At 41.3% G+C, this 24344-nt stretch overlaps 1 protein-coding gene across 1 annotated transcript; it reads right to left on the reverse strand.

Moving 5' to 3' along the window:
* Nucleotides 1–853: 853 nt before the first annotated feature.
* On the reverse strand, nt 854–3642 carry LOC140354786 (uncharacterized). The gene is made up of 2 exons (XM_072440019.1): nt 3483–3642; nt 854–1826 (listed from the first exon to the last, which is right to left on the reverse strand). The coding sequence occupies exon 2, from the start codon at nt 1802–1804 to the stop codon at nt 944–946; it is 861 nt and encodes a 286-aa protein (XP_072296120.1). The 5' UTR covers nt 1805–1826; nt 3483–3642; the 3' UTR covers nt 854–943.
* Nucleotides 3643–24344: the final 20702 nt, after the last annotated feature.

Here is a 24344-nt window from a genome sequence, read left to right on the forward strand (position 1 = left end):
AGTTTATGTGATTGTCACATCTGATTTAGGTGATGCTTCATGCTTAATATGCACTTGGCAGATAGTGAATTATAACAAACTCTGCTCAGAGTGCAGTTCTCAGATGGAAGTCGGGCAGTGTACGTCAAATGAGACGCTGCAGTGTTGGTTTGGTATATATGGTGTATATAAAAATATATTATTGTGAATGTTGTTTTGAACAGGCATCAGGCAGTCGCTATGGGCCCATCTAATCATTTACCACAAAAATCTCCAGAGTGGACTGTCATGTGAGGATTTTGTTATGAAAAGGTTTTCACATATTTGTACAGCTTCTGTCCAGTGTGGACTTTATGTGTTTCTCGGCCGTTTGACAGCGACATTTCCTTTGGAGCCTACGACTTAAATCACATTAGTAAAAGTTTTAGCAATATTTATCTTAGCTGCTCCTGACCTTTACTATGTTATGTATGTTTTTTTTATCAAAATATTTTTTTATTTTGTTGGAACACTGTTTACACACTGTCAAATCTTTTTTTGTAATAAAAATAAAAAGCACAATAAATTCTGAAACTAATTGTGTTTTTTAGAAAACTGTTCCTACAAACAATAATTGTTGGAAAAACATTTCTATTAACATTTCTGACAAAGAAAACCTTTCGGTCAGTTTTTCTTTCTTGTGAAAATATCAACCATAAGACAGGACAAATCATCTGCAATTTAAAGGTTAAAAATCAAACAAATATTTCAACAGAATTCTGACCACCTCAAAGTTAAACTCTAAACACTTAACAATATTGTGATGTCTCATGATAAGGTCATATTAGACATTGACTCATCTCACGCTCTCCGAGGGGAACAAAGGGGGAAAACTTAAACAATGGTCACTTACAGATAGTTTCATAGTGAAGATAGTCAACAGTTCTAGTAAAACCAACATTAACCTCTGTCCAGTGTTCTGGATCTACACTGGTCTTTCCTTCTCAGTCTGGACTCTCTGGAGCCTGATCTCCAGCTTTTTGAGTCTGACTTTGGCTTCACTTGATCCAGCCTCAGCAGCTCTGTCTCCTTTAGTTTGTTGAAGATGACGCACCTTCAGTTGACCAGGTTTTCTGAAAGGCCTCTCACACTGGTCAGAGCAAAAGCTTTTTTCTTTATAACGACAGAGATTAATATGATGATAATGACTTGACATTGATGCAAAAGCCTTCCCACACTCTCCACAGACAAATGGTTTCTCTCCGGTGTGGATCCGACGGTGCACTGTGAGGTTTGATGAACTTCTGAAAGTTTTACTGCAGTGTTCACATTTGTATGGCTTTTCTCCAGAGTGGATTCTCAAGTGAAGTTTGTAAGAGTTAGAATGGGCAAACCTTTTCCCACAGTGCTCACAGATGTAAGATTTTTCTCCTGTGTGGATTCGGTAGTGAGAGGAAAGTTCAAATAATGTTTTAAAAACCTTCTCACACTGGTCACATTGGTACGGCCTCTCATCTTTGTGGACTCGTTGGTGTTGAGAGAGCATTGTTTTTGTCCTAAAGGTAGTTCCACACTGGTCACACTCAAAGGGCTTCTCTCCAGTGTGAATCCTCTCATGTTCTTTTAGAGAATACTTTTCTCCAAACTTTTGACCACAAACATCACAGCTAAAAGGTCTTTCTCCAGTGTGGATTTTGGTGTGTCTTTTAAGACTTGCTTCAATAGAAAAACTGCTTCCACACTGGTCACACTCATATGATCTTTCTCCAGTGTGAGTTTTGTAATGTCTTTTAAGTTTGGTAGCATTGGGCCATGTCTTTCCACACTGGTCACAGGTGAACACCATTCTTTTGCCGGACTTTATAGATCTGAAATAAACACAGAAGGAGGAGACGTCAAGTAACATTAATTACACAATGGTGCAAAAAATTGAAGTGGCTGTTTTGTGGTAAATTCCTTACGCGTGGTTTTCTTGTGAAAAAAATAAGAATAAATCTCACATTGTAGAAAAAGCTTGAGTTGTAGTCATCTGGACACTGTTTTAGAAAAACAAGAAATTTCAACTCTCATCCAAGAGTCATTCTCAATCTGCGGATCTAGTCTGAGAACTCAGATATTTGTCCTACTCTGAGTAAGCGCTGCCCACCATCACAAAGTCACTGATAAGCATCTGGAAGACCCGGGCTAATGCCAGGGGCCATCCTGATGCCAATCAGGTCCTCAGGGATGAGGGAGTTGCAGTTAAGTAACAATATGATTTCTATGACCCATTACAGGGCTGTTAGGGTAAACAAAGGATACTGGTTTCATGTAAAACTCGCAGAACTAAAAAGGACCGGCTTTCATCAGGATGTGCTGTCCGGTGGGCAGGGCTTTCCCAGAGAAGGATGAATATCTGAGTTCTCAGACTAGATCCTGTGGACTGGTATAAACAATCTTAAATCTTACGTCATGCCATTTTATCAGACCCAAGCAACAGCGATATAAAACACAGCTAAATCTTGTGGAAAGTTGAATCACTGCTGCAAGACGAACAACATGCTACTGTTTTGCCTATATTCATATTTGTATCCAATGTTGAAATTTTGGTTTAAGTTTTAAGTTTTGGCAAACCTCAACAATTTAGCATTTTCAATGCGCAGATTTTCGACATCCAGAAGGGAGTGCTTTAGAGCAAAATTCAAGTGTTTCTTTTCTAAACGCGATGAGAGACCCGCATCCTCCACCAAATTCAGTCAAAGTTTAGTCTATAACAGACTGCGAGAGGCGCGGATCGTTCTCAAGGTCTTTATTTGATGAAAACAGGGAATAACAGGCAAAACAGTCACATGTTGGTCGTCTTGCAGCTGAGATTCGACTTTCCACAAGATTTATCTGTGTTTTATATCGCTGTGGCTTTGGTCTGATAAAATGGCATGACGTCAGCTTTAAGATTGTTTAGACCAGTCTTTAAGATAATCAGAAAGTACACAGAAAGGGCATCGTGACCCATGATAAATAGGACACAGAAATATAATATTAATGCATGACAATAATTTGATCAATATCCACAATCCGCAGATTGAGAATGACTCTTGGATGAGAGTCAAAATATCTTGTTTTTACAAAACAGCATCCAGATGACTCCAACCTAATTATTTTCTGCACTGGATCATTCCTGGACAAATGAGGATTACACAGACTTGATTAAATTTCACTCTTAGTAATGAAATGTATATTAGTGGGACGGACTGGTCTATAAATCTGTCACCACATTTAGATGCATTTTAACTTTAAACTGACAGTTAAAGCGTTTAGCCTAATTTAAACTCCTTATTTCAGGGCAGCAGCAGATCGTTGCGTTCCATCAGAAATCAAGACTGAACTTACTTGTTGTTTTCCAAACGTGTTCATTATTTAATTCAGTTGAAAAACATAATAAAGTTAAGATGTCCAAAACCATAGACTAAATGCCTAGTGCAAAATCAAATCATTAACCGTCTAATTAACATGAATCATGTTTGATGTTAGAGAGTCAAACTTACAGATTGTGCAGCAGGAGGAGGTTAAACGCAAAAGTAACAGCAGAAAGTCCTGGAAGAGCTTTGACCAAAGAACAGAGTCTGAAGGTTCACTCTCTCTAAAGTTTAGTCTCGTTCTTGTCCCAAAGAGAGCTGCTGCTGTCTCTGCTCCTTCACTGTCTCTGCTCTGTCTCAGCTGCTCCTTCACTGTCTCTGCTCTGTCTCAGCTGCTCCTTCACTGTCTCTGCTCTGTCTCAGCTGCTCCTTCACTGTCTCTGCTCTGTCTCAGCTGCTCCTTCACTGTCTCTGCTCTGTCTCAGCTGCTCCTTCACTGTCTCTGCTCTGTCTCAGTTGCTCCTTCACTGTCTCTGCTCTGTCTCAGCTGCTCCTTCACTGTCTCTGCTCTGTCTCAGCTGCTCCTTCACTGTCTCTGCTCTGTCTCAGCTGCTCCTTCACTGTCTCTGCTCTGTCTCAGCTGCTCCTTCACTGTCTCTGCTCTGTCTCAGCTGCTCCTTCACTGTCTCTGCTCTGTCTCAGCTGCTCCTTCACTGTCTCTGCTCTGTCTCAGCTGCTCCTTCACTGTCTCTGCTCTGTCTCAGCTGCTCCTTCACTGTCTCTGCTCTGTCTCAGCTGCTCCTTCACTGTCTCTGCTCTGTCTCAGCTGCTCCTTCACTGTCTCCGCTGTGTCTCAGCTGCTCCTTCACTGTCTCTGCTCTGTCTCAGCTGCTCCTTCACTGTCTCTGCTCTGTCTCAGTTGCTCCTTCACTGTCTCTGCTCTGTCTCAGCTGCTCCTTCACTGTCTCTGCTCTGTCTCAGCTGCTCCTTCACTGTCTCTGCTCTGTCTCAGTTGCTCCTTCACTGTCTCTGCTCTGTCTCAGCTGCTCCTTCACTGTCTCTGCTCTGTCTCTGCTCCTTCACTGTCTCTGCTCTGTCTCAGCTGCTCCTTCACTGTCTCTGCTCTATCTCTGCTCCTTCACTGTCTCTGCTCTGTCTCAGCTGCTCCTTCACTGTCTCTGCTCTGTCTCTGCTGCTCCTTCACTCTTCTCTTCCTGGTTCTGTGAGAGAAACAACACAATGTTGGCTTTCTATTGGCTCACATGAGCCAATCAGAAGCCTTTGGGGGCGGGCAGCCTTGAAACACTCACATGAGAGAAATCATGCTGTTCTAAAAGTCAATATTAATACAAATGATACATAATAATGGTCTTGGACATAGTTAGAACACAATATACTTATTATAATTATGACTTTGTGCTTAAATCCTCTTTGTAAAGTCATAGTGAAACATTAATTTTACTTACATAGTAAATATTTTTATACTATATATTTTTATATGAAAAGTTGAATGTAAATGTACTGTTTGTTGTTTTGTTTTGTTTAGCCTTTTTCCAAGGTTTAGCCTTTACTACTTCTGCTGGTCGGCTGAATGTCCACAACAAAAATAATTTACGTTCAATCCTGTATCAGCCGCTCATGACATCACTTGATGACACTTGTGTGGAGACAAATCAAAATCTGCTTCTTTGTTAATTTATATGAATCATTTGAGGTCTTGAACTAAACGTCACTACATTGCAGGCACTACTGCAGGCCGCGGAGCACTACTGCGGGCCGCTGAGCAGTACTGCGGGCCGCTGAGCACTACTGCGGGCCGCTGAGCAGTACTGCGGGCCGCTGAGCACTACTGCGGGCCGCGGAGCAGTACTGCGGGCCGCTGAGCAGTACTGCGGGCCGCTGAGCAGTACTGCGGGCCGCTGAGCAGTACTGCGGGCCGCTGAGCAGTACTGCGGGCCGCGGAGCAGTACTGCGGGCCGCTGAGCAGTACTGCGGGCCGCTGAGCAGTACTGCGGGCCGCGGAGCAGTACTGCGGGCCGCGGAGCAGTACTGCGGGCCGCGGAGCAGTACTGCGGGCCGCTGAGCAGTACTGCGGGCCGCTAATACTGCGGGCCGCGGAGCAGTACTGCGGGCCGCTGAGCAGTACTGCGGGCCGCGGAGCAGTATTGCGGGCCGCTGAGCAGTACTGCGGGCCGCGGAGCAGTATTGCAGACCGATTCCGGTTCTTCCACAGCGGTGCAACCTATGACCTTATTCAGGGTTCATATTTCGCTCTCTAACATGAACCTTTAGCACCAGAGCGAACAGCAGCTTCTTTTCGAGGTTTGGGCATGTGCTATGAGGACAACACAGTCTCAAACCGCGCTAAATAAAACTGTATGAAAACTAGATAAGTCAAACAGCGCATGTTCAGCAGGAAGATGGCAACACAGCAAACTTTCAACAAGTGACTTTAACGAAGTCTTGGTTTGTAGCTAAGGCAGTGTTTGTGTTTCAAATGATTTTGAAGTTAGTCAGAAATACAGGCATGTCATCTAATGGCATAGTGAGCTAGTTTGGTGCAATGGAGGATTCGGGGCTGCGAAGTGAAATGACTGGAGTGTTTGTCATTTTATGAAGCAACAACTGTGAATAATTCAATTCAATTTATTTTTGTAACGCCCAAAATCACAACAACAGTTGCCTCTGAGGGCGACGGTGAAAAACAAATCAAGCAATGTCTGTGGGGACGAGGGACATTGTCCTTAGACCCTCCTTCTCGGCCTGGAAAAACTGCTACTGTAGGCAAGATTATTATAAGTGCCTCTGTCTGAACAGTACACTGTTACTGTGAGTATCTCAAACCTTTGACTGAAATTTGAGTAAGCATTGATATATCAATATTTTGATATCAATACTCCCATCCCTACCGAGGACCACACAAGTGCAGCCTACGAGGCGGATTTACCCGAAATAAAGATTCCAAACTGTTTCCAGAGTCTTTGATTCTGCTCAGAGTCAGGTGCATGTTTTGGGCGTGGCAGGTGGCACCCAGGACATGGGCAGCACCCGTCCCATCGCCTTGCACACATAGCATTGGCCTATACTACTGTTTTTAGGAACTTTTGACATTAAAAAAATGGTCCAATTGCCTTTCTCTTTTCTCTTTGCATTAAGGAGGCAGTGGATCAGGAGGAAGATTTGGAAAATACAGGATTTACTTGATGTTCAATCGAACAAGATAAACACAATTTGATAAAATAGTTTTGATTATTGTAAATGTGATAAAATGTGAATATATGATTATATTTCTGTGATGTATTTTATCTGCATGATAGTGATATTTTATCTGCATCATTAGTCTGAGAGAAGAACGGGTGTGTGACAAACTGCATTTGTGAAGGGGTCGTAAAGATGGGCCAAAGGATGTTTACCCGAGGGGGTGTGAAAGCCCAGAGGAGTTTGGGTAATGTTTACCCAAGGCTTGATCTCTACGGAAAAATACAAGCTGTAAAACAAGTGCCTTGATGTGAGGCTGACCAATGAGAAATGTGACCCGCCTATTCCAGAATATCTAATAAAACCAACCAGCATGGGAAAAAACGGGGTGAGACGCAGGAGGATCACGCAGGCTGCTTACAACAGCCTGCGTGATCAGTCCCGGCGTTTTCTCCCAAGCTTGCCACACAAATGTCTGATATTTCTGTGTCGTTTCATATTCTAAGTTGAATTGTGTTCTCTATGTGTTACGGAATAGCATCGGTGTTTGTCTGATTCCATGACAGTAAATCAGAATTTAAAAAAAAAATGTTTGTCAGCATTTTCTTCATAACTTTTCTTATATTAGCCTACAGAAGAAACCAGTTTGTTAACGGTGCACTAAATGTAGTTTAGTTAAGTTCAAACAAGGATACAAAGGATACGTTTGTCAGCACTGGCACGGCAGTTCGGACTATTTTTCACTTCAGTGTTACTGTTGTGTTTGGACTCTCATCAACTCTGTTCAGAACAGAAGGTCAAACCTTCTGAGTTTATCTCTTCTGTTCCTCTTTATTCCCTCTCACTTTGGGGCGACCTCCATTTTGAGGAGGTCCAGGATTAACCAGCCACGAGTGCTTTTCAATGAATGATCTTTTTCAGACTCGATTAAACAGGGAACAGCTTGTGTTTCATTGCATAGAACATGGATTTAAATTACCTTCTGACCACAAAGGACACACTTTACACAGTGTTTGTATTGTTGTTGTTATTGTTACTTTTACTATGTTTTAGGGGAAAAAAATTGATTTTACAAAAAAACAACAACAGGTCAATAATTGACTTTGTGTTCCATCTACTGACTGCAAAAGGAATTACATAATTACATAGGTGAGATAAACAAATGCTAGACATGCTTATGTAAGCACGTAAACGTTGTAGTGATCATAATTTGACGGCAGAAAAGTATTTTTGACACTCGGAGGGGAGAGGACCCCAGAGTGAAGGAAACTTCAGGTACATTTTTGATGAGGTAAAGGTAAAGTACATTTAGCATAATATGCGTCTCATTGAAAAAACCTGAATACATCAAAAACCACTCATGACGTTCCATCAGCCAGGTTTGTGTTAGAACTCCATCTACTGGCAGCAAAGGGGATTACCATGGGGAAACAAACACAATCTAGCCCCGACATACTAATGTAGGTGATGTAATGAACGTGATTTGGGGCCGAAATGCTTCAGGGGTTCAGGTTCGGAGCAGAGAAGACACGCTCGTAAACAGCATCGATGAAACATGCGCAAATGAAACAAATTGCAGCTCAGGAATCTTTTTTGTCCTCAAAGAAAGTGAGCGCAACATTCCAGGCAAAGCAATCGCCATGGAGCAAAGCTGATAGCAAACAAGCCACCAAAAAGTTTCGCCTTTATTACGTAGAATACAATCTTTGCATTTGTAGAGAAAAGTTTTCAATATGTTTTTTTTCTTCTTTTTTTCTTGCGGGTGATTTCTTGTTTGCAATAAATGTTTTATAGTCTGAGACCTCTCCACGCGCCCCGAGTCCACTGTGTCGTCTCTCCGTGAAAGATATTGCGGTTTTGAGGTAGAAGTACATTGTTCTCCAAAGGGATCTGGACTGATGGATTTGCCCGTAATGGAGTCGCGTCTGTGGGGGAAATGTATCAAAGAGAATTTCAGAATAAAAGACTTTTGAAATGAAGTCATCTCGGTGAAGTGTCTCTCAGCGAGCTACAGTCACAGAAACACACAGAGATGTAATATGTGAGTGAAGCAGCCCTGATACGACTGTTTTAAGAGAAGCAGGCTGTTATTCTAAAGGGTTATCTTGGCGTATGGGCTTCGAGATTGTGGTTGGAGCCCTTGAGCCCCAACTCCAGGGTTCAATCCATGCCCTGTCCGGACCGAATAAACCAAATAATAATAATTTACAAAAAAACTATTTGCTGTAGATTGCACATATACAAAATGTACTGAAAAAAAGTGTCAAAAACTACTGCAATTTTATACAAATTGCAGTATATTTTCAAGAAAAATGCTTTATATTTACTGTACTGTTCTCTCATTACACCATGGTTTACATATGGTATTGAGATCTGGGGAAATACATACAAAACTAGAACCAAACCAATTTTCATACTACAAAAAAGGCCATTAGACTGATCAATCATGTATCTTATAATTCGCTGAGTTTGTTCATTCAATCTAAGCTTTTAAAGTTTTATGATTTGGTAGACCTGTATACTGCTAAATTTATGTATTTAGTTAAATGTAATCAAATCCCTAAATCATTGAGGATAAAGTTTACCCAGAGCACAATAAGCCTTGGCTTCTGCCTACACCTGGTCAAATAACATAAATGTATCTCTAATTTGGTTTTGTGCTGTAATGTTGAGCGCCTTTTGTTTTTGACCAAACCAGTTAAAAAAAATATGAAAACAAATACATGCATGTTATTTGTTCGAAGCTCATACACGGTTCTTTTGCAGAATTGAATACAGTTTTGGAAGAGTGTGACCCGTTTTTTTCGTAACACCAGGTCAAAGTGCTCATTATTCAGAGGGAGGGGCGGAATGTCAGGAGGCAAACCACCATCACGTGTTTTGGGTCGTATTGTACAAAAATACTGGACGGAAATAGACAAGGCGATGCAAAAAAACGAGTCACGACTCGACTTGAAAATAGAAAAAACTAAACAAAAAAATGTACATAATGGGACGATTATTCAGAGCTTATTATGCTCTAATTCCTCTTTTTATTTTTTTTTCTGATGCCACTCCCTTATTTTCTACTTTTACTCCAGCTCTTGCCCTATGTTCTACCTGGTCCAGCTTGTTCTTTGTGGTTTTTGTGTGTGTGTGTGTGTGTGTTTTTTTTTGCATTCTTTAGTGTGTGTGTGATGGTTTTTTTGTTGTATTTTTCAGTGTGTGTTTGTGAGTGTTTTGCATTCTTCAGTGTGTGTGTGTGTGTGTGTGTGTGGGGGGGGGGGTTTGTTCTTTAGTGTGTGTTTTTTTTTGCATTCTTTAGTTTGTGTGTGTTTGCGTTCTTTAATGTGTGTGCGTGTGGTTTTAGTTCTTTAGTGTATGTGTGTGTTTTCTGCGTTCTTTAGTGTGTGCATGTGTGTGTGTGGTTTTTGTTCTTTAGTGTGTGTGTGTGTGCGTGTGTGGTTTTTGTTCTTTAGTGTGTGCGTGTGTGGTTTTTGTTCTTTAGTGTGTGCGTGTGTGTGATTTTTGTTCTTTGGTGTGCGAGTGTGTGTGTGTTTACCCTGTCTGTTGTCGCTGTGTTGTTTTTCTAATAAAAAATAATATGGCAAAAACAGAATTGAATGCACAGTTTCACAAACATAAACCTTAGTGGAATATTTACCTAAAATCTTTTCCAAATACAAGAGCCCCTAACCCTCACATCGAGGTCGAACAGAGGAGACCAATTAACTCTGGTCCAGCCATAATCAATGGCAGGACCAGAGTTAATTGGTCCAGCCAATTAACTCATCAGCTGTAGATGGGCCAACCCTTACGCTCTCAAATGACACTTCAGCCGCCCAGAACTCACTTGTAGCGCACCAGTTTGTCCCCACAGCGCTTCATAAAACTCACTGTATACAACACGCGCCGTTTGAAATGTGTCATCGCGCCTTACATCGATAATATCATCAAAAATGCAATCTTTCATGTCACAAAAGAGGAACCTGCTTCTCCTCTGTACTCATCGGGCTCGAGTCCGTCCGGCGAAATCCAATCTTTCGCCCAAACCTCATTACAAGCTCGTTCCGTATCTTTGAATTGAAACGCTCTTAACGGGATCGCCTCCCGGTGCGCGCGGCCCGGATGAAAGGGAAAACGGGGGAAAAGGCTTTTGTGCCGCGTGTGAGAGTCGAGTTTGACGTTTGGGAGATAAGCCACTGGAGTTAATCCCGTCATATCTGCTCCAGCGAGGGACCGAGCAGAAGGGTGTGGGCTTTACACACGACACGCTGCTTTTAATGAGCTGGACGTGAGGCTGTGGTGTAAAGAAATCGCATTGATATTAAATATACAGACACTTCTACTTCTGGGCTTGCCTTGCCACACTTCACTTTTAGTTTTTTGAAGTGGAGAATACATTTATTATTTGTTTGTATCTAAAATCCCCATAATTATACTGTGAGTGTGACTTAAATCAGGGGTTCCCCACTGCAAAAAAACAATTCAACAATTTCAACAGTTTAAATTTGCAACACACTTCAAATATTTGAGTAGTTTATTTGTGTTTGTTTACCCGATTTAACTAAAAACTACTGCAATCAATCAAATCTCAATCAACCAAATAAGTCCCTGTATTGTATTGTCCAGGGAGGTTTTTGGAGCAGGTGGAGAGAGCGAGAGAGAGCGAGAGAGATCAATACTGGAAAAAACAGGGAATTAATCAGGTAATTTATCGGGCTGTAGGTCATTTATATTCATCAAGTCGGTCAAATTCAGTTTCTAAGGCAGTCGGCGTAATCCCTCATCTGGTAATAGACTTTTCTTTGTTCGTTAATAAAGATTTCTATGGGAGAAGACTGAACAGGAGGAGACTGTTAGTGATCGGTAGAGTCAAATCTCTCCTTTTTCATACAAAATACACCGTTTTCTTTTCATTGTAATTCTTTGAAATTCACTTCCAATCGTCTTGTGAGTGCAGTTTTGGGTCAGACACCTTTTTTTTTGTTTCCTTTACGAGCTTTTGCCGCAGTCTCCGTTTAGTCGAATAATCAATGCACAAGACTCGCCTTTAGTCGACCAGGAATTTCCTGAATCCAGTACAAAAACTAGCGAATAAACATCACCATAAAACACGACGGAACAGAACCAGAAATGTGACACTCTTATAAAAGAAAAAAAACTGTGGGTGGTATTTGCGTGTTACAATCGCTCTCAATAATAAACTTCTTTGTGGTCGGCTGTGGGAAAGCTCAAGGCCGAGCGCGTTTCCATCGGCAACGGCTCCGTAGAATCTCCGTTAATCTGACCCCCTGCGTTAAAAGGTGGGAGTAGTTTGGTCGTCGCTCGGATTCCTCAGCGATCTCGCACAAAAGGCTGAAATAGATGTTCAGTCCAAGGACGAGTCTTTGTGGCGCCGTCACGACTCGCGGTTTTAAAAAGTGCTGCTTGGATTAACTTTGTTCGATGCAGAAGAAAGAAAACGCGTCTCTCTGCGGTGAATAGATCTCTTATGGATATTTAGACGCTGATACAGATTTGCGTTTCGTGGAATGTCAAGTTGTATTCCAGATGGGGTCGAAAAGGCAAGATTTTAGAAAGAAATAAAATAAAAAATCCCTGTATTTTGAACCTTTTCTTTGCTCGTAAGGTCCACAAACTTGCCAGAAATATGAATCGTTTGCCCTGAATCCTTTTACCTGACAACGATCACACTAAACCCACGACTTTTGCGCCGACAGAGAAGATGTAAACCTTGCTGCCACTTTGTGTTTCATGTGAAGGGGACGGAAAATTCCCTCACTTCCGGGTTCCAAGCGTCCACGGGGGGTTTAACGGCTGATTTGGTTTGGTTTTTGACACGGGGCCACGGCGCTGTGCTTCGTTTTGTTCAAACAGATCGGCGATCAATAGGAACGGGACAGAGACGCCTTCATCTCATCGATTCCCGCGGGAAACGCATAAAGAAAGAGCGTCTTGACTTTACAAGGGGAGTTGACATCGAGCTAACGGCTGTTTTATCCGTGGTAACGTGAAGGTGTGTTTTTCACCAGATAGAAATAGAGAATTGTAGATATAGGTACTATTTTTAAAAGAAAGAATGAGGCAGAAAAGCTGTTCTAAAGATGCTTTACCTGATGTTCACCATCTTAAACATGAAAAACAAAACTATCAACCAATGAGGCATGATAAAACCCATTTTACCATTGAATTATGACCAGCCCGTGAGCTTTGTCCTCTGCCTTTCACCTGTCCAGAGCTGGGTTGGAGCTCCGGGCTCTTGGCAGCTGAGAGAGTCCAGAAACTACAGTCTTTATGTGTGTGCATGTAACACTTTAGCCCAAAAATTTTGTAAAATAATATGTTTTTATTCCATTTTGAGTGCTGGCCCAGGGCATGTTTACCAAGCAGCCACACTAGCGCCCTCTGGTGGTAACCGGGATTTTGAAAGAAGGTGACGTTTGACATAAATAATCAATACAATATTCTTATGTGTGTCCAACTTTATATCCTCAAGAACTGCGTGTGTGTGTTGTATTAACGATTGTAATAATTGTAATGGCAATAATTCAGACATATTTGTAAATGTCTTACATATCACGCCAAAGGAGAATAAACTGTCAAATTAACCACAGACATGCAGAAATATCACTTTTTATCTGTTTAAGATTACACTGAGCGTTTCTATTCTTTTCATAATATTTTTTTTCTTTTCGTAGCGTTAATGATTGATTTTCAGTTATCATACAACATACTTGATATTCATACCTTCACACTTGGTGTCACTTATGAATAGAACCAATTAATGAAATTAAAACGCTGGTATTGTGTTGGTGATTTCTTTACTCTGCCGCACGGATGACGCGGCCTTGGACTCAACAGAGAAATCTGGGCGCTGCACATGAAGCGGGCCGGAGTGGGTCTTGCAAAAGGTGAACAGCGTTGCCTTTGTGCGCGAGAGTGGGACGTGGGCGAAGAGCCTTGAGAAAAGAGTCTCCCGGAGTTCCTCTGACGCTCTGCAGAAGGAGAGAAGAAGGGACAAACAGTGAGTCATGTAACCACCAACAGAAGAATACAGTTGAGTAGTGGGTAATTCAAGTGAAGATAAAGTAGGACATGCTGTGTGCGAGAGAGTGTATGCAAAAGGAAACAAAAAGACCCTGCACTGTAAGATTTTATTCAACGTTTCAACCATTAGAATATATATCTCTTGTTTACTGGTTTGTACCTGGTTTAGGCCTGGTTCTAGCCCTATTTTAATTCTGGTTCAGCGCTGGACCGGTAACTTTGAAGCGCAATGTTAGTAAAGCCGTTTGTGTTTTACTTTTCACAGAAACATAATCCTGTCTCAGTGGTTCTGTTTCATGGTTGAAACAGGTCGAATGTTGGGGACATTTTCGCAGCATTAAACCGTGCGTCCTTCAGGATCATCTGACCCTCAGGAATACAAAACGTCTGGTTAAAACACAATCAAAACCTCTGAGCTTGTCTTTGTTTGTGGTGGAATAGAAATGCATTGTGGGAACATGTGTCCAATCACCAGCAGGAAATAGATTCATTAATTGAAGTTAGGATCAATTGTCGCGTTGAGGGGAGGAAAAGTCTCTGAGTGCAATTATCTTCAACCAAAAGTGATTTTAGCCCCGAGACCTGGAAGAAAACTTTGATTTGTGGATCCTCTTTCATCTGTCTCTCTTTGGTTTCTGTTGTTTATGTTCTTGAGACTTCCCGCTCTGACATTTTAACACTAGTCTTTTATCTTCATAGATTTGCCGAAGAACATCAATGCATTTGAGCAGAAAAAAAACACCCAGAGATTCACACGTTGTTATGTTTGCAGCAAAGTACAAAATGGTTATTGTTTACCCACATTGAAAATAAGGCTAAGCAATTAATCAGATGTCAGTTAAGATTGAGATTCAGTCATTTCTAATTGTCCATGATTGTTTTTTTTAATGTTTAATTAAAATGTTTACAGTCAATAATCTGTCATTAAAAGCAAAGTTCAAACATTGGAGGAATATTACCATTTGTGTGTGAAATGGCAATGATTTAGAGAGCGTTCTGGTTTAGTCCTGGTTTGGTCCTGGTTTGGTCCTGGTTTGGTCCTGGTTTAGTCCTGGTTTGTTCCTGGTTTGGTCCTAGTTTAGTCCTGGTTTGTTCCTGGTTTGGTCCTAGTTTAGTCCTGGTTTGGTCCTAGTTTAGTCCTGGTTTGGTCCTGGTTTGGTCCTGGTTTAGTCCTGGTTTGGTCCTGGTTTGGTCCTGGTTTGGTCCTAGTTTAGTCCTGGTTTGGTCCTGGTTTGGTCCTGGTTTGGTCCTAGTTTAGTCCTGGTTTGTTCCTGGTTTGGTCCTAGTTTAGTCCTGGTTTGGTCCTGGTTTGGTCCTAGTTTAGTCCTGGTTTGGTCCTGGTTTGGTCCTGGTTTGGTCCTGGTTTGGTCCTGGTTTGGTCCTGATTTGGTCCTAGTTTAGTCCAAGTTTAGTCCTGGTTTGGTCCTGGTTTGGTCCTGGTTTGGTCCTGGTTTGGTCCTAGTTTAGTCCTGGTTTGGTCCTGGTTTGGTCCTAGTTTAGTCCAAGTTTAGTCCTGGTTTGGTCCTGGTTTGGTCCTGGTTTGGTCCTAGTTTAGTCCTGGTTTGGTCCTGGTTTGGTCCTGGTTTGGTCCTAGTTTAGTCCTGGTTTGGTCCTGGTTTGGTCCTGGTTTGGTCCTAGTTTAGTCCAAGTTTAGTCCTGGTTTGGTCCTGGTTTGGTCCTGGTTTGGTCCTAGTTTAGTCCTGGTTTGGTCCTGGTTTGGTCCTAGTTTAGTCCTGGTTTGGTCCTGGTTTGGACCTAGTTTAGTCTAAGTTTAGTACTGGTTTGGTCCTGGTTTGGTCCTGGTTTGGTCCTAGTTTAGTCCTGGTTTGGTCCTAGTTTAGTCCTGGTTTGGTCCTGGTTTGGTCCTAGTTTAGTCCTGGTTTGGTCCTGGTTTGGACCTAGTTTAGTCTAAGTTTAGTACTGGTTTGGTCCTGGTTTGGTCCTGGTTTGGTCCTAGTTTAGTCCTGGTTTGGTCCTAGTTTAGTCCTGGTTTGGTCCTGGTTTGGTCCTAGTTTAGTCCTGGTTTGGTCCTGGTTTGGACCTAGTTTAGTCTAAGTTTAGTACTGGTTTGGTCCTGGTTTGGTCCTGGTTTGGTCCTAGTTTAGTCCTGGTTTGGTCCTAGTTTAGTCCTGGTTTGGTCCTGGTTTGGTCCTAGTTTAGTCCTGGTTTGGTCCTGGTTTGCTCCTGGTTTGGTCCTGGTTTGCTCCTGGTTTGGTCCTGGTTTGGTCCTGGTTTGGTCCTGGTTTGGTCCTGGTTTGTGCCCAGTTTGATTCTGATGCAGATGGGATTTGTTCCTGTTTTAGTCCAGATTTAGTCCAGATTCAGTCCAGGTTTAGTCCAGATTCAGTCCAGATTTAGTCCTGGTTTAGCCCTGAACCTGGACCCGTTCAGTTCCAGGTTCAGTCCAAGTTTAGTCCCAATTGCAATGGCGTTTGTGGGATCGTGAACACATCCTTAAAGTCTGTAGAGTTTATAGTCAAGGAATTACCCATTTTTATTTGTTAGACAATAAGAGGAAACAAAAAGGGCAATGCTCCTTTTGTATTACTGTACACGAAAGATCAAAATGAAAATAATATTGTTACTCAATAAAAGTAAGTAACAATAATATTGTTACTTACTTTATACATTTCATAAAAGAAAAAAAATCATATCAAACATTTCATAATCTTTTGTCCTGAGAGTCTTTTGTGGGACAACAAAAGCCTGAGTTTGTTGGTGAGGTTTGGACAGAGGACAGAGGACAGAGGACAGAGGACAGAGGACAGAGGGGCGAGTTTGGCATCGCTCTGTGGGAATAAAGACAGTGATAAAACACAGGCTAAATGAGCTAACGTGCTAACAATACAAGCGCCTCGTAAAGCAATGAATTATGGGAAGGCAACAAAAGGTGGAATGAGGAAGGACAAGATGAAGCCAGGTGGACTTTGGGACCAGTGCTGGACCAACGCTCGCTCTTGTGCTCTTCAGACGACGAGTGCAGTGTTTGTATTCTTACACTCGGGAAGCAGTTTTGATCCACATTTCATGATATTGATATTTTAAATCAACCTTTGACTGTCCAGCATCAACACTGTAAAAACATTAAGCCTGTTCTCTTTTGTTTCAGGCTAATTCAGTAAATGATCCAAACTAAACTGAGCTGTGATGAATATTGTGATGAAACTGCAGTTTAATAACCCTGACTGCTGTTTTTCTTCACTGCATTCACAACGCTCTGAAGTGTGGACTGTCCCAGACCTGTTTACCTCCTGTGCCTCGTGCACCTTCACATTTCGTGCACTTTCAGTCCAGTGTGTTGTGTGTAGTGCGAGTATTGGAACAGGGCCATTGTGTAAGTACCTTTGATACCTATGTACCTTTTTATCTCCATGGAGACGTATACATTTAAAATGCATATGGCTTTTATGATTTTCACATGTTTACTTGCATTGGTGAAGTGAATCCTGTATAAAAAGTGGCAGAAATCTTAAAAATCTATTGAATCTGACAGGAAGCAGAGCAGAGATCTAATCACACTCGGCACAATTTACAACTAATCACATTTTCAGACACTTATTTAAACATTAATTTAAAGAACTGAAGGTGTATATGTATATTTATAAGTTTCAAATTACAATTTCTGTGACAGTTTTTACCCAGATGACAATATGGTTGCTAGGTAAGAGTTATGAATTTCCTAGAAGAAAAACTGAAAATGAAATAATGTTAAAAAGCATTGGATTGAGATTAAAAATGCACAGCGGAGAACGTCCCACTGGACTTTAATACCACGTACAGTATCTGGGAAATATAACTCCTGGGAAAACAATAAATGGATATGTACTTTGAATTGGCAGCAGGAATGAGCAGGATGAAACGGTCAAAGATCAAATGACACTGGATTCATAAAGTAAATTTAAAAATGGATAACTGGTTTAACATTTTAGTGTTAAAATGGTTTGGAGACTGTTCATGAATATGTGCTCTATGATCAAACAGCGGTGAAATCCTTACTTTACTTTTATTATCATTCCTCACTTTGAAAACAAACTTTGTGAACGTGAAAATAAAGTATTGTCATTTATAGCCGGATCTAAAAGTACTTACGGAACATATATTGAACTGAACGATTGCCACAATTATAATTTTTTCAGATAGTATAATTATATTTTGACCTAAATAATCACGATTATCGATAATAATCTTGACTTAATCTTGACATCCCTAAGGCCTCAGTTATTTTATTACTTGGTTTACGGATTTTTAAATGAAATATATTGAACAGGCAGACGAAATATAAATATAATTTCAATTTCAAAAGATTTTTTCTTCCGGGTTTTCCCAATACGAGAGGAAAGAGGGGAGCGAGGCGGCGCACAGGTGAGTGTAACAGTAGATTCAGCGTGTTTTGAAGTGTGCAGCCTTAAGGCACGGCAAAACGCGCTGGTCAAAATGTGGTAAACGGGTTAAAAATGTGTATTTGCGATTTAAAGGATTTGGCGCTCGTCTTCTTCTCCTCCGACGGCCCCTCTCACAGACTCCCGCAAGATTTTGGCGAAAAATTGCTTCACGCGCTCTTATCTTTTGACGTAATGCAAGCTTTTTATATTTCACTTAATGCTATTTTGCGTTGTCGCGGTACTTTATAAAAATGTTTTGATAATAATTTATTTTAGTTGAATTGTAGAAATCAATAATCTAAGTGCGGCGGATCCGTAAACCAAGTAAAAAAATAACTGCGGCCTAATTGGGAATAAACCAAAAACTAGACATCAAACCGTTTCTTTTCACCTGCTATAGTCTTATTTTCTTGCTCCCTTCTGTGTCATATTTTCTTTTATTATCTTATCTATCAATATAATCTCTCAATATCAGTGCATCTATTTACTCTTCTGTATTCGTTTTTCCCATTGAAATCAAATAAATAAAAGTCCCAACACTTCCACTTTGTCCAACTTCACAATGACCTCGTCCACTTGCTTTGTTGTCTGGACCCTGGCACGGTCTCGCCTCCCCTGCCCTCGGCGCTCCCTCCACTCGCCCCGGACAGCGCGTTTGGTTTAAATGCCTCTATCCATCTTCATTCGACTCTTTGGGGGGGGGACGGGGACATTTTTCTATCAGCAACTCGATCCATCTGTCCGCGTCCCAGCCAAAGCTACCGGAGAATTAAAAAAAAAAAAAAAAAGAGTTTAGCTACTACGAGAGCGCTGTAATTGGTTGGACTGGAGTAATTATGCGGTGCCAGTGGAGTCCTCGGTGGAGATGGAGTTGGAGTGGAAAGCGTCGATGCGTGAAAAGGACTTTGGCCGCGGGGAGGACAGGTGCAAAGGGTAATGGGCCAAAAAACCGGGGTCGAATCCGTAACCTTTATAATAACCTGCGATGCATCATGTTAATGTAGCAGCGGCGGCCTATGGTCACGAGATAAATCCATTTTTTATAATAGATCATTCCGGTATTTTGTGTCTAAAGGGCTTGGCGATACGGCAAAGGAAAACAACATGAATCAATCGCAATTATTTTTCTACATTTTTTACTGTATAATTTCTTTTAAAACAGAACTCAATATGTTTTTTGATCATAACTTTCACGGACATGTGCGAAACAGCTTAACGTGGCAGTTCATTGTGCAGGCGGGCTCTGTCACTGATAGGTTGCATCGGATTGGTTGGTCGATCTTGGCGCCTGACCGTACACACTTCCTGTTTCCTGTGCTGGCTCTCCACATTGCTCTCCATGTCCAGGAAGTATTTCAGCTCCAGTACTGTCTGAAAGATACTGTTGTGTATGAAACTAATTGCTGTTAGAGCGGTTAGAACAAGTTGATTTCCCCCTTCTTTTTTTTTTTTTCATTTTCACACTTTGCATTTATGAGGACGTTATAAATCTCTTGACTGCTCCTCTATAAATCAAACAGAAAGAATGACAAAATGAAGTCAGGATATGGATTTTTTTCCCCTCCAGACATAAACCAATATATTTGTCTGGCGCTAACCATTGTTTGGCAACATCAATATGAAATAAATTAACTGTAAATCTTACTCATGGCCAGGCTCAATAGCAATTAGTTCACACATTAACTTGTTGCTCATGAAAAATACAAACTCATTTTATCTGGGATATTATAAAACGTGTTATATTTGTAAATGATCTTGGTGTAAGTAAGTTTTACGAGAACCTCTTAGCTTCGTGGCTCCAATACGTTTAGAAAGACACATCTGATGCACTGTTTAGAAAATAATATTAATGCTATATATCAATCAAATTCAATGTATATATTTGCCCCCTTGACCCCAGTCTGAACCTAAACTTCTGTGCGACTTGGCCTTGTCTCAGCCCCTAAAATGTCCCAATCATTTTTGCCACTCTCCAGTTCATTGTTCCCACATTTGTAAAAGTATCTCTTTCCCGATCCTCCACCCTCAGCCAGGACTCAGACTGTTTCGTGTCCGCGGTTCGACGGCGTCTCGTTTGATGACGGTTCAGCGACGCCCCGGTTTGCCCCAGCTCCATCTCTGATGGGATAGTCTGAGCCCGAGCCTGATTTGAACTTTGGGATGAAAGACACAGAGCACAAACAGTCTGAGGGCACATGGGGACGGAGCTGAGGTTTTTTCCCCCTCCCACTGTAAAGAACTGAACAGTGAGGAATATTTTATTAACAAGGCAATGACAATATATCAAAGGTGCATCAAACTGACATATTTGGCTTTTATTCAATGTATTTTATTGCTCAAAAATGCCTTGTAAAGCATGCATTCTTACTGTCAGCAGGCTCGCCTCGCAACAGATCTGACCTGTAACTCGGTCTGGTAATGTCACTTGTCTTCATGGAGATGGATTACTTAATTGTCATACTGTGGAACATTCTAATGTAAAGGAATACCATCAAGGATCCTCCTCCAGAAAACTTACTTAGTGCACAGTCTAAACAGAGAATCACAGACTTCCAACACACCAGCCTCCCCCGGGGGGTCATCCCAGTGGGACATGCCTAGAAGCATTTGGAAAAGATGCTCAAGCCACCTCAGCAGCTCTATTCCGAGCTCCTCCCGTGTGACTGAGCTCCTCACCTTATCTCTAAGGGAGCGCCCAGCCACCCGGCGGAGGAAACTCATTTCGACCGCTTGTATCCGGGATCTTGCCCTTTCGGTCATTACCCAAAGCTCATGACCATAGGTGAGGTCAGAACGTAGACCGAACGGTAAATTGAAAGCTTTGCCTTTCGACTCAGCTCCTTCTTTACCACAACAGTCTGCCTGATCCGCCTTTCAATCTCATGTTCCATCCTTCCCTCACTCGTGAACAAGACCCTAAGAGACTTGAACTCACACTCGGCTCCAAACCGTCCCAGTGCATGTTGCAGGTCCGGGTTTGATGGGGCCATCAGAACAACATTGTCTGCAAACAGCAGAGATGAGATCCTGTGGTCCCAAAAACCGGACACCCTCCGACCCCTGACTGTGCTTAGAAATTCTGTCCATAAAAACAATGAATAGAACCGGTGACAAAGGGCAGCCCTGAGAGCTGGTCCAGTGTTCCACAACCAGGATGAAAACCACTCTGCTCCTCCTGAATCCGAGATTCAACTATCGGTCAGATATGGAGAGCTTGAAAACTTTAAGAGCTTCCAATTTTTCCAATATGAACAGTCTATTTCAGCCTTAAAGAATTGTGGCTATATGGTGTAATGATTTAAATACAGGTAATGGATATTTTCAAAAGTTTTAATTTGGTAGTTTCTCAGTTTTGAACGTTTTATACCTAAAAGGAGGGTACACACTTCCACACACCCAACCCACTTCAGAACAGAGACGGAACCCGGACTAAACATGGACCATTCCTGGACCAAACCAAGTCTACACCAAGGCAAGGGGAGGAAAGTTTACTTGTACAGCCTAATTCAAACACAAAGAAATTAAAAGTGTTCTACTGAAGAGAAAAATATGGACTAAAATTACAAATATTAATAATTAAAAAATAAAACAAAATATGAACTATAAAAACTTAAATAATCCTTACATCAGGATTAAACCGGGCTAAAACCAGGCCCAAAGAGGACAAATGTGAATGCAAATACACATCCTCCTTTACCATGTGTGCAGACTGAAGCGTTTCTTTTATTCCCATCAGATTTGTCTCTTGAGTTGATTTTGCCTCTGCCTCTCTTTCTTTTCTCCTCACAGACGTCTGGCAGGTTTCAGACAGAAGCGGCTGCAGATCGTGATGAGTGGAAAAAGTTCTTGAACTTGAGAAATCTGTGTGAAGGTGAAGTGTGTCTGCGGTTCAGACACAACCCAAAGCAAGTGTCACCCCTCTGCTGCGTCTGAACCCCACAGGCTGAACTCTAGGGGGCGCTACAGTCGAATAACAGCAGCGTTACTCATGCCCATGTCTGGAAACGAATCATAACGTATAACTTATGTACATCGGATCCATTACTTCATTTACTCAAAATGATTAAAAAAAAAGTGTACCTTTAAAATACACATGACTTAATGGCCAATAATAAAAATAATGCAGAATTTGTCTTGCTAATATGACTAAACAGATCGAGGCGACATCACATCATCAAATGAACGGGCGTGTCACGTCGTGCTGTAATCTGGCAAAGGACACAAGCCTCTTGCTAAATCTAGCATATTATACAGTTGTACTGTTCAGGCGGTCAATATGCACTGTCCTTATAATAAAGAAATGTTTTAAATGCTAACAGATAGTATTTTTATTTATTTTGTGTTGGACTGTTCTTACTGACAATTACATTTAAATGTACATTACACATTTCAGATGACAAAACGAATGGACAATACCTTTGACAAAACGTTTTTATCATTTTTCATGACGGATATACTTTTACTCCTTTTTAAAACTACCGTATTGATACAAGTTGTCCAGGTAACTGAAGGTATATCTAATTTTAGAATTTTGAAACAAGTCGATTATTAGGGTTAGGGTTAATATAAAAACTAAACCATATTCACACATTGCAGTGTTCCCTTATCGCTGCTCTTCTCTCACATCTAAAGGGCTCTCCCACAAAAACACTGTCTCAATATAAAACACACAATATAAAAGGGTCATCTCTAGGGACCAATACATTTTATTCACAACACTGCATTGTTTTAGAGCCAATTATAGCCTTCTTTAAACTCCATGACTACCATCTGCTTCTTCTTTAAACAGACACAAATGGGTTATTTTTTTGGAAAAAAATCATCTTCAAAATTGTACTTATCATTGCTATAGTGGAAGGTCTGAGGTTGCTTTTTTAACACAAAAAAAAACACATGTAGCGAAAAAGCCAGAGAGAAAGACAATTATGTTGTATTTTACATATTTACTATTGTTACACTGTACATACTGTCAAAAAGGGCATGTTTTATTTCTTCATAATTTAGGACAAATTATTATTTTAAATTTGCTCAATCGGTTATCAAACTGAACTATACTGAACACTATGTATATACACTACTACTATTTACTACATACATTCAAAAAGAAGAAAGTGTTTTATTTATATTCATAATTTCTATTCAAATTATTAAAAAAACAACAACATTATTTTATTTTATTGAAGAAGACTTTATGTTGCTCTTTTTGGGTTTCAGCAACTCGCATTACAGTAGTGAGACATTAAATTACATTTTAAAGATGCACATTTGGCTAACAGTGAGCTAACAGTGTACTAACAGTGAACAAACAGTGAAAAAACAGTGAGCTAACAGTGTACTAACAGTGAGCAGACAGTGTACAAACAGTGAACAAACAGTGAGCTAACAGTGAGCTAACAGTGTACTAACAGTGAACAAACAGTGATCTAACAGTGAGCTAACAGTGTACTAACAGTGAACAAACAGTGATCTAACAGTGAGCTAATTGTGGGCTAACTGTGGACTAACAGTGAGCTAACTGTGGGCTAACAGTGAGCTAACAGTGTACTAACAGTGAACAAACAGTGATCTAACAGTGAGCTAATTGTGGGCTAACTGTGGACTAACAGTGAGCTAACTGTGGGCTAACAGTGAGCTAACTGTGGGCTAACTGTGGACCAACAGTGAGCTAACAGTGGATTAACAGTGAACTAACTGTGGACTAACAGTGAGCTAACTGTGGGCTAACTGTGGACCAACAGTGAGCTAACAGTGGATTAACAGTGAACTAACTGTGGACTAACAGTGAGCTAACTGTGGGCTAACTGTGGACCAACAGTGAGCTAACTGTGGGCTAACTGTGGACCAACAGTGAGCTAACTGTGGGCTAACTGTGGACCAACAGTGAGCTAACTGTGGGCTAACTGTGGACCAACAGTGAGCTAACAGTGGATTAACAGTGAACTAACTGTGGACTAACAGTGAGCTAACTGTGGGCTAACTGTGGACCAACAGTGAGCTAACTGTGGGCTAACTGTGGACCAACAGTGAGCTAACAGTGGATTAACAGTGAACTAACTGTGGACAAACAGTAAGCTAACAGTGAGCTTACTGTGGACCAACTGAACTGAAGTTGACCTAGCGAGGCGCTGTTGTGCATTATTACACAGTCTCTTGTCCAGGTTCCTGCAGCGTTATTCTTCCTCCTGGTTTGATTCTGATGCATCGAGTGTCTTGCAGCAAATGTTCGGCTCTGCCCCGAGGCCTGCACTGATTAGGAACTCCGAGCGGCAGCCACAGACGAGCCCGGAATCTCTGAAGAAAAATAAATAGATAATACAAATGTGTGGGAAAGTGCGGGGAACACTTTACGCCTGGAGTCACATGAATTAAGACTTCAGTGGCTGTTCCTAACGAGCCCACAAGGGTCTTCTTCCCTTCAAATGTCAGTAATGAGTGCTTTTGG

The sequence above is a fragment of the Eucyclogobius newberryi genome, unplaced genomic scaffold, assembly GCF_026437365.1.
Source record: "Eucyclogobius newberryi isolate DKJ021-1_F unplaced genomic scaffold, fEucNew1.0.hap1 SCAF_11, whole genome shotgun sequence".
Lineage (NCBI taxonomy): Eukaryota > Metazoa > Chordata > Actinopteri > Gobiiformes > Gobiidae > Eucyclogobius > Eucyclogobius newberryi.

Excerpts from the sequence above, each read along its gene's own strand:
- LOC140354786 (XM_072440019.1), bottom strand. The coding sequence starts at position 1,804 with ATGGTGTTCACCTGTGACCAGTGTGGAAAGACATGGCCCAATGCTACC.